This window comes from Peromyscus leucopus, chromosome 23, assembly GCF_004664715.2.
Source record: "Peromyscus leucopus breed LL Stock chromosome 23, UCI_PerLeu_2.1, whole genome shotgun sequence".
In the NCBI taxonomy this organism is placed as follows: domain Eukaryota; kingdom Metazoa; phylum Chordata; class Mammalia; order Rodentia; family Cricetidae; genus Peromyscus; species Peromyscus leucopus.
The window spans coordinates 21,027,614-21,042,204 of record NC_051082.1 but is presented as its reverse complement, the minus strand read 5'-3'; the positions used below and the strand labels follow the sequence as shown (position 1 = coordinate 21,042,204).

The 14,591-nt window shown below is 47.8% G+C and overlaps 1 protein-coding gene across 2 annotated transcripts; it reads right to left on the bottom strand.

Moving 5' to 3' along the window:
* Positions 1-452: 452 nt before the first annotated feature.
* Sumf2 (sulfatase modifying factor 2) lies at positions 453-13,868 on the bottom strand. 2 transcript variants are annotated; one of them, XM_037198274.1, is made up of 10 exons: positions 13,750-13,868; positions 10,902-11,058; positions 7,532-7,643; positions 6,477-6,521; positions 5,721-5,871; positions 3,865-3,920; positions 2,642-2,726; positions 2,369-2,513; positions 2,103-2,203; positions 453-1,475 (listed from the first exon to the last, which is right to left on the bottom strand). In XM_037198274.1, the coding sequence occupies exons 1-10, from the start codon at positions 13,838-13,840 to the stop codon at positions 1,279-1,281; spliced, it is 1,140 nt and encodes a 379-aa protein (XP_037054169.1). In that variant the 5' UTR covers positions 13,841-13,868; the 3' UTR covers positions 453-1,278. The 2 variants fall into 2 exon arrangements, with proteins under 2 accessions (XP_037054169.1, XP_028726009.1); XM_028870176.2 differs by lacking the exon at positions 2,103-2,203 and having other exon boundaries at positions 13,750-13,863.
* Between the last annotated feature and the right edge of the window lie 723 nt (positions 13,869-14,591).

The window sequence follows — 14,591 nt, the reverse complement described above, 5'->3', positions numbered from 1 at the left end:
TCAGGCAGGAATGGAAGGACAGAGAGCACGTGTACACGAGGAGCTACCAGCCTTCTGGCTTCTCCACTGTGCACCTTTCTCACAGTCTTGGGTTCTTCCTCCTTTTTTAGATTGATGTATTTCTTGTGTGTTTTGTCTGCCTGTTTATTATGGGCACCACATGCATGCAGTATCTGTGGAGGCCAGAAGAGGGCGAGAGATGCCCTGAATGAGTTGCGGAGAGTTGGGGACCACCGCGTGGGTGGTAGGAACTGAACCCAAGTGCTCTTAACCGCTGAGCCATCTCTCCAGCCCCTGTCTGTTTCTTTATGGGCCCCAGGTTATCGATAATGGAGGAAGTGGAGGCAGGGTGATCAGGAGGTCAAGGTCATTCCTGGCTATACAAGGAGTTTGAGGCTAGCCTGAACTACATGAGACCCTGTCTCAAACAACAATAAAAAGAGTGGACCTCATGATATACACAAATGCAGAGTTTATTGACCTTATGAGATCCAGCGACACCATGAGCTCCAGTCTGTCCAGGGACATGTTTGCAGAGGTACACAGAAGCCCCTCCATGAGTAACACTCAGAGGAGAAGTCTCTGACATTTGTCTTCCTAGAGGAGCACGGATCTTGTTACTCCCACAGTGCACAGTGTCACCTGGCAGATTATTTGCTCTACCAGATCGTTTTAATACTTGGGCACCGTGTATAATCCCAGCACTCAGGAAGCTGAGGTCAGAGGACTGAGAGTTTGAGACAGCCTTGCCACATGGTGAGTACCCTGTTTCAAACGATGGACAGGGAGGCTAGGGGTTCCCTCAGAGGGGCTTTAGGCACCAACACAAAAGGAAGCATTTTCCTTCTACAGGATTTCCCAGAAGTGAAAGCTGAATTAAGAGGAAGAAAGCAAAAGGAAGAGGTTCCTCCTACCCCCACCCCCAGACAAGGGTATCTCTGTGTAGCCTGGACTGTCCTGGAACTAACACTGTAGATCAGCCTGGCCTCGAACTCAGAGATCTGTCTGCCTCTGCCTCCCAAGTGCTGAAATTAAAGGAGTGCACCACCACCGTCTGGCTGAAAGGGGGAGATTTTTCGATCGCTGTCTTTTGGAGAATGACTCCAGATATTAGAGTGTTTGGGTCCTTTGTCCCTAATATGTACTTCGGAGAAAACACCCAGCCAGCTCCCAGCCATGGTCATGATCATCCTGGCCTTCCTCTTCCAGGCTATGATAGTCGCCTCTTGGGTTGAGTGTTCTTCTGCCCTTAAGAGGTGTCTGCCAGAGAGAAGGGGCTCAAAGAGAAGCCACCCGCAGGCTGATGAAGAACTCGGTATCCAGATGCCTCTGGAACATGGTCAGGGAGACACAGTACTCAGTGGGGCTTTCTCCATCCCTGCCTGGAGGCTCACAGATCCTCCTTCCGTCGGCCTGTGCTGGAAGCGCAGCGGAAGCCCAGGTTGTCTGAGGCGGAGTCTGGAGTGTTGCCCATCCTGTAGTAGAGCAGGGAGAGAATGTGCATGCTGTTGGCATGGGGTCTGCTGAGAAGAGAGTTGGTGTGGTGGTTTGAATGAGAAAAGCCCCTATAGGTTCATATATTTGAATGCTTGGTCACCAGGGAGTGGAACTATTTGAGAAGGATTGGGAGGCGTGGCCATGTTGGAGTGGGTGTGGCCTTCTCGGAGGAAGTGTGTTGCTAGGGGTTGGCTTAGAGGTTTCAGAAGCCCACACCAGGCCCAGTCTCTCTCTCTGCCTGCTGCCTAGGGATGAGGATGTAAAGCTCTCAGCTACAACAAAGCTTGAGGAGTCATGGCTGAGGCCCAACAAATCAAATCTACCGTGAGTGAAGCAGAAGTCCTGAAGACAAGAATTCTCTGATGGGGAGCCGCCGCGGATCACTACACGAGGAACAGTCCCAGCACCTCCCCGACAAAATGGCTTTAAGCATGTGTGTGTGTGTGTGTGTGTGTGCGCGCGTGCGTGCATCCAGCAGCTTGAGGAGCAGCCTAACTCAAGTCTCCTGGCTGTGACCCACTGATGTGCAGTTCCATCTCCTTCCCTCTGCCTGCTCTGTGTGAGAAGCAAGCCTAGAGCATGAGGTTGCCGGACAGTTCCCTTACCGCTGCTGAGTCTCAGGAAGGGGTCCCCGGGCTGTCTCAGGGACCCATGTTTACTTCCCACGGTCAGCGGTGCTTCTCTTACAACTTTCAGTGGAGGCAGGCTACGCAAGAAGGGTGAGGAGTGTGAACTAGATACCGAAAGAGATGGACCAGGAAGGGACTGGAGTGGGAAAAAAAAGGGGGCGGGGGCTGGGGTGCAGAAGCCCGGCATCTACACCCTCGGCCAGGGCTACAGTGGCTTGTGGTCCCTGACCTGAGACCCTTACCTGGTGGTGACCCGAGCCCGGTGATTGGCCGAGCCGTCTGCTGTGTCGATCCACGATGCCCCCCGGAGGACACGCATGTCCTGGCCAGCAGATTGGTAGGTGGATGCCGTCCACTCCCACACATTGCCCATGAGGTCATATAGTCCTAATGCGTAGCAGCAGGTCATTAGATGGGGAACTAGGGGACGCTCTCCCACCCACCAAATGTCCTGGACAGGCCGCGGGAGGTTTACTCCGCCACCTTGTCAGACACTGTACCACAGGAGGTCTTACCATAGTTGTTCTGTGGGGGGAAAGCATTCACTGGTGACAGTCCATGAAAACCATCTTCGGCTTCGTCACCCTTGGGGAACTTTCCCTGACGAGAACGATGACAGTGAAAGATTTATCAGCCTGTCCCAAGGGAGTGCTCCTGTCCACCCAGAGGAAAACAGGGTCACTCCACTCTGCTGCTTCATGGGGGAAGGACAGTGACCTCAGCTTCCCTTACAGGGTGCTTTGGAAAGAGCGAGGTCTCCACCCATCTATGTTCTACATCCCTTGCCCGGGATAGAGGCATTGGAGCTCATACTTTCCCATATCTCCCGCTTTTACTTAAATACACCATTTATATTTATTGATGCGATTGGTTCAATTTCATTATTCTTCTCGTCAAATCTAGGGTTCAGAGAGCTGGAGAGATGGCCCACTTTGCTGTGTAAGCCTGAGAACCTGAGCTCATATCCTGAGAACCCACTAAGCTGGGTATACTAGCATGCATCTGTAACTCTGGTTCTGGGGGAGGCAGAGACAGGCAGATCCTGGGGACTGGTTGGCTAGGCAGTCTAGCTGAAATGGTGAGCCCCGTCTCCCACTGAGAAGTCCTGTCTGCAAAAATACTGTGGAGTGCCTGGAGAGATGGCTCTACAGTTAAGAGCATGTACTGAGGACGGGAGAGATAGTTCAGTAGTTAAGAGCACTGGCTGCTCTTCCAGAGGACCTGGGTTCAATTCCCAGCACCCATATGGCAGCTCACCACTGTCTCTAACTCCAGTTCCAGGGGATCTGACACTCTCATACAGATATACATGCAGACAAAACACAAATGCACATAAAAATAAGTAAATATTTTTTTAAATGGCATGCACTGTGCCACTGTGCTTTCAAAGGACCCAAGAGAATCTGAGTTCCGTTCCCAGCATCCATGTCCTGGAACTTGCTCTGTAGACCAGGCTGGACTCGAACTCAGAGATCGGCCTGCCTCTGCCTCCTGAGTGCTGGGATTAAAGGTGAGTGCTCCCATTGCCCTGTGTTCCATTTTTGAGTCAGCTGCTCAGGAAGACGTTGAGCTTGTGATTTGTCCCAGGAGGACAACCTGTCTCCCCAGGCCCTGGTAGGCACTGTCATCCTTGTCCGTGGCCTTCCAGTGTTCGATACAGCACCGAGTCCCACCAGGACTGAAACAGTACCTCTGCAGGACTCGATTCAAGGCTTGGAGAAGGGGGGGGGTGTCTTACCTGCCACAGGTTGGTGCGGTTTGGCTCGAACTGGTTTCCCCATGGATAAACCTGGCCTGCAGGACGGCAAAGAGACAAAAAAGAAAGAACTGGGTGAGAAGTAAGAAAGTGAGAAACCCAGCAGGGAGGCAGGAGACGGTGAGAAAGGGTGACTGACATCACTTCCTTTCATCCCGTCATAGTCCTCCCCCAACCTGGGAAGCAACAGACAGACTTACATTACACCCTGGACCACGGCCCTGTCTGTCATTCTGAGTGTGGCGGAGGGACACACAGGCATGGAGGGAAGGCGTGAGGGCCTCGTTAGCTGGACGTAAAAGTGCCATCATGAACAGGCAGGAAGCAGCCTCATTTGCCAGAATTGAAAACTGACTATTGGCCGGCCAGTGGTGGAGCACGCCTAAAATCCCAGCACTGGGAGGCAGAGGTAGGCAGATCTCTGTGAATTTGAGGCTGGTCTGGCCCACAAAGCAAGTTCCAGTATAGCCAGAGCTGTTTACATAGAGAAACCCTGTCCCCAAAAACCATAAAATAAAATAAAATAAAATAAACTGACTATTGACATAACCTTGTGTTCATGAAGAGTATAGAAGCGCTTAATGTGGGTCTGTCTTCCAAGTGCTGGGATTACAGGCGTGCGCCACCACCATGCAGCAACTCTCTCTATACTTTTTTTTGAGGAGGATCCCACTATGTAGCTCTGGTTGTTGACCTGGGCCAGGCCTTGAACTCACAGAGATTTTCCTGCTTCTGCCTCCCAAGTTCTGGGATTTAAGGTGTGTGCCGCTATGCCCAGCTTTCTAATAACATTTTTTAGGGCGTCAAGATGGCTGAGCAGATATGCATCTTGCTGCTTTTCCAGAGAATGTCAGTTCAGTTCCCAGTACACACATCTGGCAGCTCACAAACATCTGTTACTCTTTTTATGCCGTGTTGTAAGTGAGTGACTGGTCTACACTGGATCAGAGATGAAACCACAGAACAGCAATTGGCCCTTTGCCTATGTTAAAAATCACTACTGTAGATGACTCAGACCCTCCCAACCCGTTCAAGCCCCAGTGCAGAGAAGGGTAGGAAGATGAGTAAGAGAATGGCCTTGGCATCCACATTGTAGTTACCCTACTAAACACACCCTGGCCCTGAACCCAGAGCCAGTGAAAGAAACACACTTTGGGCCTGAACCCAGAGCCAAAAAAAACACACTCTATCCCTGATCAACTCAGTACAAAAAACAACCAATCCCTGAGTAGGAAAACCACCCTGAGCATGAAACTAGCCAATCCCTGAGCACAAAATCCAGCCAATATCTGAGCTTGTCCAAGCTCAGGGATTGAAATCCGACCAATTCCCATCCTGGAAAAACCCCGCCCCTAAGAAGCACCATATAAACTCTGTGCCTACTCAGTTTGCCGCTGCCTTTTTCCACCTTGGCAGAGGCAGCCGCCGTCCGTCCTGGATTCCTCACTCCTAATACATCTCTTGAACGAGGTTTGGGTGAGACATTTTGCAGGAATGGAGCAGAGCAGAGCTAAGCAGTAACATCTTTCGCCAGAGCTGGAGCAGAAACATTCTCGCTGGGGAAACCCTAGCGGAGCGGAGTTGTTACATCCTAGGGGACCCGAGCAAAGCTGGCTGGGGAAACCCTCCCCTGCTGGAGCAGAGTTGTTACATTCTAGGGGAACTGATCAAAGCTGGCTGGGGAAACCCTCCCCTGCTGGAGCAGAGTTGTTACATTGGGAAAACCTTTCGCTGGAGCAGGGCTGCAAGCGGCTATGCTGACGGTGACTTTGTGGGACTCCTTGGCTCCTGACTGCCAGGATCCCTTTCCATCCTAGCTGCAGTGCTTACACACATACCCTTCAAGCCCCCTCTGGCCGCAAACTCCCACTCTTCTTCGGTGGGCAACCGCTTTCCCCGCCATGCGCAGTAAGCGCCAGCATCGTTCCAGCTCACGTGTACCACCGGAAGTTCCAGTTTCTCTCGGATGCCAGAGCCGGGACCTGCAGGCTGACAGCCAGAGGGAAGTGAGATCTGGGATCCAGGGAAGGGATTGGCTTGGGGTGACTCAGTTCAGCCTTTACCACTAGGTAGAGGAAGGAAGTCGGGAAAGATGGATCGGTGAGTGAGGAACATAGAAGAGACAACGGGAACCGTGGTTGCACACACCTGTCATTCCAGTACTCAGAAGGTTGAGGAAGGAGGACCCTGGGCTACAGAGTGAGATGCCATGAGGGAGGAGGGAGACAAAAGGATTCTTCAGTAAAGAGTGCAGTAGGAACCATGGAAAAGAATTAGAGCAAAAGGAACACGGTTATTCGTGAAATGCCCTAGCCACTCCTTAAAACAGCATTCCCGGCCAGGCGTTGTGACACACGCCTTTACTCCCAGCACTCGGGAAGAGGCAGGCAGATCTCTGAGTTTGAGGCCAGCCTGATCTACATAGCCTGTTCCAGGCCAGCCAGGGCTACACAGTGAGACCCTGTCTCAAAAACAAAACAGATAAATGACTTCAGTATGACTGGTGTTTTTAGGAACTAGGGGTTTAGGGAAAACAAATTTCCAGAATGAAACCCAGCAGTAGTAGAAAATGAGGCAAAGGAACCAATACTCACCTGCCTCCAAAACGCCTTTTGCACTGGTAGCCACCAGAGAACAGACTGCAAAGAGAGAAACCGCATGAGGGCAAGACAATCTGACCCAGCCAAGGACCCTTCTTGACTTGCTATTGGAAGGGGAACACAGACCATGGGCTGGGGATGGAATCCTTTGTTTTGTTGTGAGCCAGATTTCACAATGTAGACTGAGATGGCCCTGAACTGGCACTCACTATGCAGACCAGGCTGGCTACAAACTCAAGAGACTCTTGAGTCTGGAATTGAATGTATACTCCACAACACCTGGCGATGGATGGGATCTTTTTAAAATGATATTCTGAGGTGGGGCATATAGCTCAGTTGGCAGAGCGCTTGCCTAGCATGCATGAAGCCCTGGGTTCAATCACCAGTACTGCATAAACCCAGTACAGTGGTGCACACCTGTACTCTCAGCATTTAGGAGGCAGAGGCAGGAGGATCTCCTTGAGTTCAAGGTCAACCTGGTCTACATCATGAGCTCTAGGGTCTACATAATGAAACCTTGTCTCAAAAACAAACAAAAACCAAAAAAACACCTCCCCCCCCCCAAGAAAAAAACCCAAAGCCAAAGTAGGGGGATAGCTTTTTCCTTTTTCTGACCTTCACCCTGTCTTTTCCCCCCGAGTCTTGGGGACTGGACATGCTCTGCACATGCTAGTAGGCAGCCCTCTGCCACTGAGCTACATCTAGCCCCCCTTTTAACAATTCCATTTTCAGATAGGGTCTCCCTGAGCTGCTCAGGCTGCCCTTGACCTTGTTATCCTGCCTCAGCCTCCCAAGTAACTGGGCCTCCAGGCATTCATTACCAGGCTTGGCTGTTACCACTGTGGCTGCTCTGGTTAAATGAGCTGCGGGTATACTCTCTGGCTTCCACTGGGCCCCCAAGTCTGATCCTTCACAACAGCACCCGGGTGACCCCTCCCCTCTCCCTCAGAAGACTCTGCCCAGGTCCCACCTCCACCCTCCTTCCCTGTTCCCCCCACTTTCATCCCCTGAGCCTCCCACCTCCCTACCCTGAGACCAGGCTCTCTCACCGGCATCTGATTTCCTTGATCTCTAAGCTCCGGGGAGACAAAATCCTCAAAGACGAAGCTCCACCCAAAGGCCTCAGCCTCAGTCCGGTATTTCTTCTCCCGGACAAATTCCCTGGGAAGAGAGAGTTCCCTTGGCTCAGTGGCTAGGATTCCGTGCCCATCCCTACGGTCCTCTCCATCCTCTGCCCCAGGGAGCCTTGTGTCCTCCTCCTGCGAGAGTTTTCACAAGCTTCAAAAAATTAACCTGACACCTGTGAGAAAGTTTTTTTTCTTCTTTGTATTGAAAGTAGTCTGTTTTTTTTTCTTTTTTTTCCCATTAAAATAATTGTGCCTTCAAGGACTCAACTCCTGAATCAGGGTGTGAAGTCCGGCTCCTACAAGTGGATGAGATGCAGCCATGATGAACGTCAGACACAAAAGACAAAAAACCCTCTTCGTCAAGTGCTTGCCAATCTGGTTTGGGGCTTGTGCGCCCTTTTTACAAAAAAAATTACCTTGCCACGCTACCTTCGATTTGTGTGTTTGTGCAACACCAAGAATATTCTTCGTGTCTAACACACCTGACCAGACTTTCTGTAAAATTAGAATATGCATTAGTAGAAATCCCTCTTTTGAGTATATAGTTCTGTGGGGTTTTTTGTTTTGTTTTGTTCCAACAGGGACTCACTGTATAACAGTGGTTCTCAACCTTCCTGATGCTGCGACCCTTTAATACAGTTGCTCATGCTATGGGGGCCCCCAACCATGAAATTATCTTCATGCTACTTCACAACTGTTGTTATGAAGTTTTTGCTGTTATGAACTGTAATGTAAGTATTTGTGTTTTCCAATGGTCTTAGGTGACCCCTGTGAAATGGTCACTCAACACCAAGGGGTCACGACCCACAGGTTGAGAACCACTGCTGTATAGTCTTTCTGACCTGGAACTTGCTGTGTAGACCAAGCTGGCCTCCAACTCACAGACATCCTCCTGCCTCTACATTCCCAGTGCTAGAGTTAAAAGTATGTGTCATCACACCTAGCTTCTTTTTTTTCTTTTTTCTTTCTTCCTCTTCTTTACTTTTCTTTTTTCTTTTTCTTTCTTTCTTTTTTTTTTTTTTAAGCTAAGAGTATCAGGCTGACCAGGATAGCCTTGAATTCTCTATCTTCTTGTCTCTTGGCCTCAAAATGCTGGGATTTTAAATGTGGGCCATCCCTTCTGGAAGTTCTATATGTGTGTTCATTTAAAAACAGGATTTCCTATTTTACTGTTTAAAATAACCCTGGACTTTTGAATTATAAGCTGTCTTTATGTTCAAGCTATCTGTGTATTATTTCTCCTGCAGTTGTACATAAAATGTTTTAAATTCAAAAAGAGGACAAATACTATAGAATTGTATTACATGAAATATATAGAATATACAAATTTATAGAGACAGAAAGATTAGACATCTCAAGACAGAGAAGAAAGGAATATAGAGCAATGATTTCCTAAGTACAGAATCTCTGTTTTGTGTGATGGAAAAGCCCCACAAATGGACAGCAGTATCAGGACATAATATCATGAATGTAATAAATCAATACAATTAATGTAATTAATGAATATCATAAATATAATTATTGAATGAATACTGGGAATGTAATCAATGAGTACCACAAATGTAATTAATATCATGAGTGTAATTAAATAAATAAATAAAGCTAAACAAACAAACAAAAAAAAAAAACGAGAACAGCAACAACAACAACAAATACAACAAAAAACCCAGGATTTCCTTATAGAGTCCAAACTCCTCTCAATCCTCTTGCCTTTAGCCTACTGAGTGTTGTGATTACAGCGGTATAATACCACAACCAACTCTAGTTCTGTGGGTTTCATTTTTTTAGACAGGGTCTCATTTTGTATTGCTGGCTGGACTAAAACTCATTATGTAGAGCAAGCTAGCCTTGAGCTCACAGAGGTCTCCCTGCCTCCCCCCATCCAACCCCAGTGCTGGGATTAGGGCATGTGGCACCATGCCTGGCTTAGTTCTGTGAGCTTTTTTTTTTTTTAAGTTAAAAAAATATTTTATCTCATCAGTTATATGTATGTGGAGTGGCAGTGTATGCACCATATATATATGCAGTGCCTATGAAGGCCAGCAGAGGGCTTGAGAGTCCCTGGAGCTGAAGTTACAGGGAGTTACAAGCCTCCTGATCTGGGTGCCAGGAACTGAACTTGGCTCTGGAACACTCCTAACTGTTGAACCATCTCTCTACACCTGTTGTTGTTTTTTTTTTTTTTTTTTTTTTTTTTTTTTTTTTTTTTAAAAAAACCTTGTTTAACGTATTTATTTTATGTGCTTTGGTGTCAGGTCCCCTGGGACTGGAGTTGCAGACAGTTGTGAACTGCCATGTGGGTGCTGAGAATTGAACCCGGGTCCTCTGGAAGGGTAGCCAGTGCTCTTAACCACTGAGCCATCTCTCCAGCCCCTTTTATTGTTGTTGTTATTTTGAGTCGTTCTATGTAGACCTTCTAGGTCTTTCTATGTAATCCTGGCTATCCTGGAACTTGGTATATAGACCGTAACTCACAGAAATCCTCCTGCCTCTGTTGGGATTAAAGGTATACAACACCAAGCCTTGACTTCTAGTCTTGTGAGCTTTTTATTTTATCTATCTATCTATCTATCTATCTATCTATCTATCTATCTATCTATTTATTTGAGACAGGGTTTCTCTGGGTAGCTTTGGAGCCTATGCTGGAACTTACTCTGTAGACCAGGCTGGCCTCGAACTCACGGAGATCTGCCTGCCTCTGCCTCCTGAGTGCTGGGATTAAACGTGTGCGCCACCATGCCCAGCTGCATTTGCTGTTCTTAATGAGGAGCCAGGCTGGATTCCTAGCACCCATCTGGCAGCTCACAACATTCTGTAACTCCAGTTGCAAGGAATCCAACACCCTCTTCTCACCTTTGGGGGCACCAGACATGAATGTGGGTGCACAAACTAACAGATAAGCAAAACACTCATATATAGAATTTAAAAAATAAAAACTGTGATAATATCTTTTGTGGTTTATAAGATACTTGTCTATTTAACATCTTTTCTTTCTTTATTGGTTTTTGGAGACAGGGTTTCACTGTGTTGTGTATCCCTGGCTGTCTTGGAACTCACTCTGTAGCCCAGGCTGTCCTTGCACTCAGAGATCTGCCTGGCTCTGCCTCCCGAGTGCTAGGATTAAAAGCGTGCGCCATCACTGCCTGGCCTCTATTTAACATCTTACAATTATCTCTTGTATCAAGGTTTATTTATTTTTTTGAGATAGGAATATTGGGAATGAAGATTAGAATTAGAAAAGATTAGAAAGAAACCTTACCCACCCATCCATCCCCCAAAACCCTTGAAATACCTGAAATCTTTATTGGTGACCGGAAATATGTCAATGGCAAAGGGTTTTACCGTCACTTCCCGGGCAGGCCCTTCACCATCTCTGCCATCTGGAGCATCTGTCCCCATCAAAAATCGCCCACCCGGCAGCTGTACCATGGTGGGCGCCTGGGTACTTCCTGCAGAACAGGACAGGTAGGAGTAATGCATGCAAATATACAGAGATGAGATTTCACTTACCTCATTTTTTCTTTTCAAAATTTTTATTGTTGTCATGGAGACAGGACCTCACTATGCAGGTCTGGCTCACCTGGAACTCACTTTGTAGACTGGGCTCACCTCAAACTCATGGACTTCCACTTGCTCCTGCTTCCTGAGTGCTTAGACTCAGGTGTGCACCAACACACCCAGATTTTTTTAAAAATTTTATTTATTTTTTATGTATACAATGTTCTGCCTGCATGTCAGAAGAGGGCACCAGATCTCATTATAGAGGGTTGCGAACCACCATGTGGTCGTTGGGAATTGAACTCAAGACCTCTGGAAGAGCAGCCAGTGCTCTTAACTGCTGAGCCAGCTCTCCAGCCCCATGTTTTGTTTTTTGGGACAGGGTTTCTCTGTGTAGCTTTGGTGCCTGTCCTGGAACTCACTCTGTAGACCAGGCTGGCCTCCAACTCACAGAGATCCGCCTGCCTCTGCCTCCCAAGGGTTGGGTTAAAGGTGTGCGCCACCACCGCCCGGCTTCACACCCAGCCTTTTAAAAATATTTTTATTTTTATGAGTGTTTATCTGCAATGTTTATAAGTATGCTGTGTGTGTGCCTAGTACCATAGAGGCGAGAAGAGGGTACTGGGTCCTCTGGAACTGATTAGTTCCAAGGTGCCATGTGGGTGCTGGCAACCAAGCCTGAGTCCTCTATAAGAACAGCAAGTGCTCTTAACTGCTGAGTCATGTCTCCAGACCATACTTTATTATTTACATAACTCTTTTGCCTCAGCTAGGTAAACTTAAAAACTGTAACCTCAAATATATTTACATTTTCACTCACCCCCTCCACTCAATAATCCCCCCCCCCAAAAAAAAAAAACTCCTTTGAAGACAAGGTCTCTCATTACATAGCTCTGACTGTCCTGGAACTCATTATGTAGACCAGGCTGGCCTTGAACTCACAGAGATCTGCCTGCTTCTGCCTCCAAGTGCTGGGAGTAAAGATGGGCGCCACCATGCCTGGCTTCACTCACACTCTGTTCTTGCTGTTTCTTTACCTCTCCCTTTGTCCTGTTGAACACTTACTTGTTTTCTTCTTTCTTTTTGAGACAGGGTCTCATGTAACCCAGGCTAGCCTAGAACTACGTATCTGAGCATGACACTGAACTCCTTACTCCCCTGCCTCAACTTCTGAGTGTTAGGGTAACAGGTGTGTACCACTTTGCCCAGTTTATAAGATGTTGGGAATGGACCCAGGTTTCATGCTAAGCAACTGAACCAGCTCCCACAATTTGTGTGCCTATGTATGTTAGGGCTTTTTCTGATTTAAAAACAAAAAAACAAAACAAAAAACAGAAAAAAAATTGTTCTCCAGCTCCTTCACTCAAGGGACCCTCCCTCCTTAGCCTCGCAAATGCTAATACTACAGGCATATGCTACCACGTCACAGTTTAAGAACTGTGTGTGTGTGTGTGTGTGTGTGTGTGTGTGTGTGTGTGTGTGCCAGCCACAGGGGATTGAAAGCAGGGTCTCACACATGCTAGGTGGTGTTCAACCTGAGTTACACCTCAACCCATCACTTTAAATTAGACCTTTTCTTATTTTAATTTTTGGCAACAAGGTCATCCCCACTTCTGTCTCACCCTGGGCTGGCCTGAAACTCACTGTGTAGACTAAGCTGGCTTGGAACTCACAGAGATCTGCTTACTTTTGCCTTTCAGGAGTTGGAGATGAGTGACCACACCCAACCTTCCAGGGTACTGTATTTAGCTCTCTTCTGATTCTGACACAATTCTATCCATTTCAAGCATAATTCCAAGAGGGGAAATGAGGAAGTAGGGAAATCTCAAATTAAAGAGGAATTAAATATCCAACATTACAATATAGAAAAACTAAAATTTTAAAAATATCAGCCGGGCGGTGGTGGCGCACTCCTTTAATCCCAGAACTCGGGAGGCAGAGCCAGGCGGATCTCTGTGAGTTCCAGGCCAGCCTGGGCTACCGAGTGAGTTCCAGGAAAGGCGCAAAGCTACACAGAGAAACCCTGTCTCAAAAATCCAAAAAAAAAAAAAAAAAAGACATATGGAGGGTGGAGGGCTGGAGAGATGGCTCAGAGGTTAAGGGCTCTGAATGCTCTTCCACATGTCCTGAATTCAATTCCCAGCAACTACATACATGGTGGCTCAAAACCATCTATAATTTGATCTGGTGCCCTCTTCTGGCATGCAGGCAGAACACTATATATATAACAAATACATAAATCTTTAAAAAGGAAAAAAATGGTGCATTTACACAGAGTACTCCTAGTTGTAAGGGGTGACATCGGAGTTTTGTGTATGACTTCATGATCTTGAGCTTTCAAAGCTGACTTTCTACAAATAAAACCTTTGTATCACACATGAGTGCACCAGCTGAAGATGGGGAAGTGGGATACGGAGAACAGGAAAACCAGCATGCTGTACTCGGCAGCCCAGGCAGGTCCGCGTACCAACCGAGACCCTGCTTTAAAAACCCAAGTGCAGTTTCACAGTGGCCAACCCCAGCAAGCCGCCCGCGATCCCGCAAAAAACCCTCCGAGCAGGGGGCAGCATCTGAAAGGCTGGGTGCAGTCCCTTTTCGGGTGCTCAGGGATGGGGGAAAAAGGCACAGAGCAGCACACTGACCTAGCTGAAGGCCGGGACTGGACAGGAGCCACAGCAGAGACAAGAGAGCGAGCGATGAAACCATGCTGAAGAGCCAGGACTCAACACGCATGCGCCTGCTCCGAGCCGGTGGCCTGGTTGACTTCCTGGCGCCTGCGCACTTGCTTTATGCTAAGCACCCTTTTTTTTGACCAATGGCGGGGCTGTTGGGCGATCCAGGTGGCGCTCCTCGGGAGCCGCGTGTAGGGACCGCCCATGAATGTACTGAAACTGGCTGACACCAGTCTTGTTCACACTCGGACTGGATTTATCAATTCTGAAATTTTTTGTGTACGTGATGTTAAGGAGTGCGTGTGTACCCAGTGGTGAAGCTGCAGCTGGTTAGGAGCAGCCTAGTGTGGCTGCTGAGAACTGATCTCTCTGCAGGAACAGTTAAGTAAGCACTTGTAAACAGCTATCTATTCAGATGCCACCCTTTATTCAGTTACACCCTGTAACACGACCACAGGTTCCAACCTTTTATTTCACTCACTGTAGAACACTGAGAGCCCCCCCCCCAACACTCCACTTGGGAAGATTGCATGTATATCAAACACATAGGAAATACATGGCTGGGCAGTGGTGGCACACGCCTTTAATCCCAGCACTGGGGAGGCAGGGCCAGCCTTGGCTACAGAGTGAGATCCAAGACAGGCACCAAAACTACACAGAGAAGCCTTGTCTCGAAAAACCAAAATGAACAAACAAAACAATACATGTAAACCAAGAGTATTTCAGTGAGAAAATATGACAAAGCTCGAGACAGGCATGAGGCAAAAGCGTCAAGTTTAAAGGTTTGGAAATAGCCTAAAAGTGATATATTT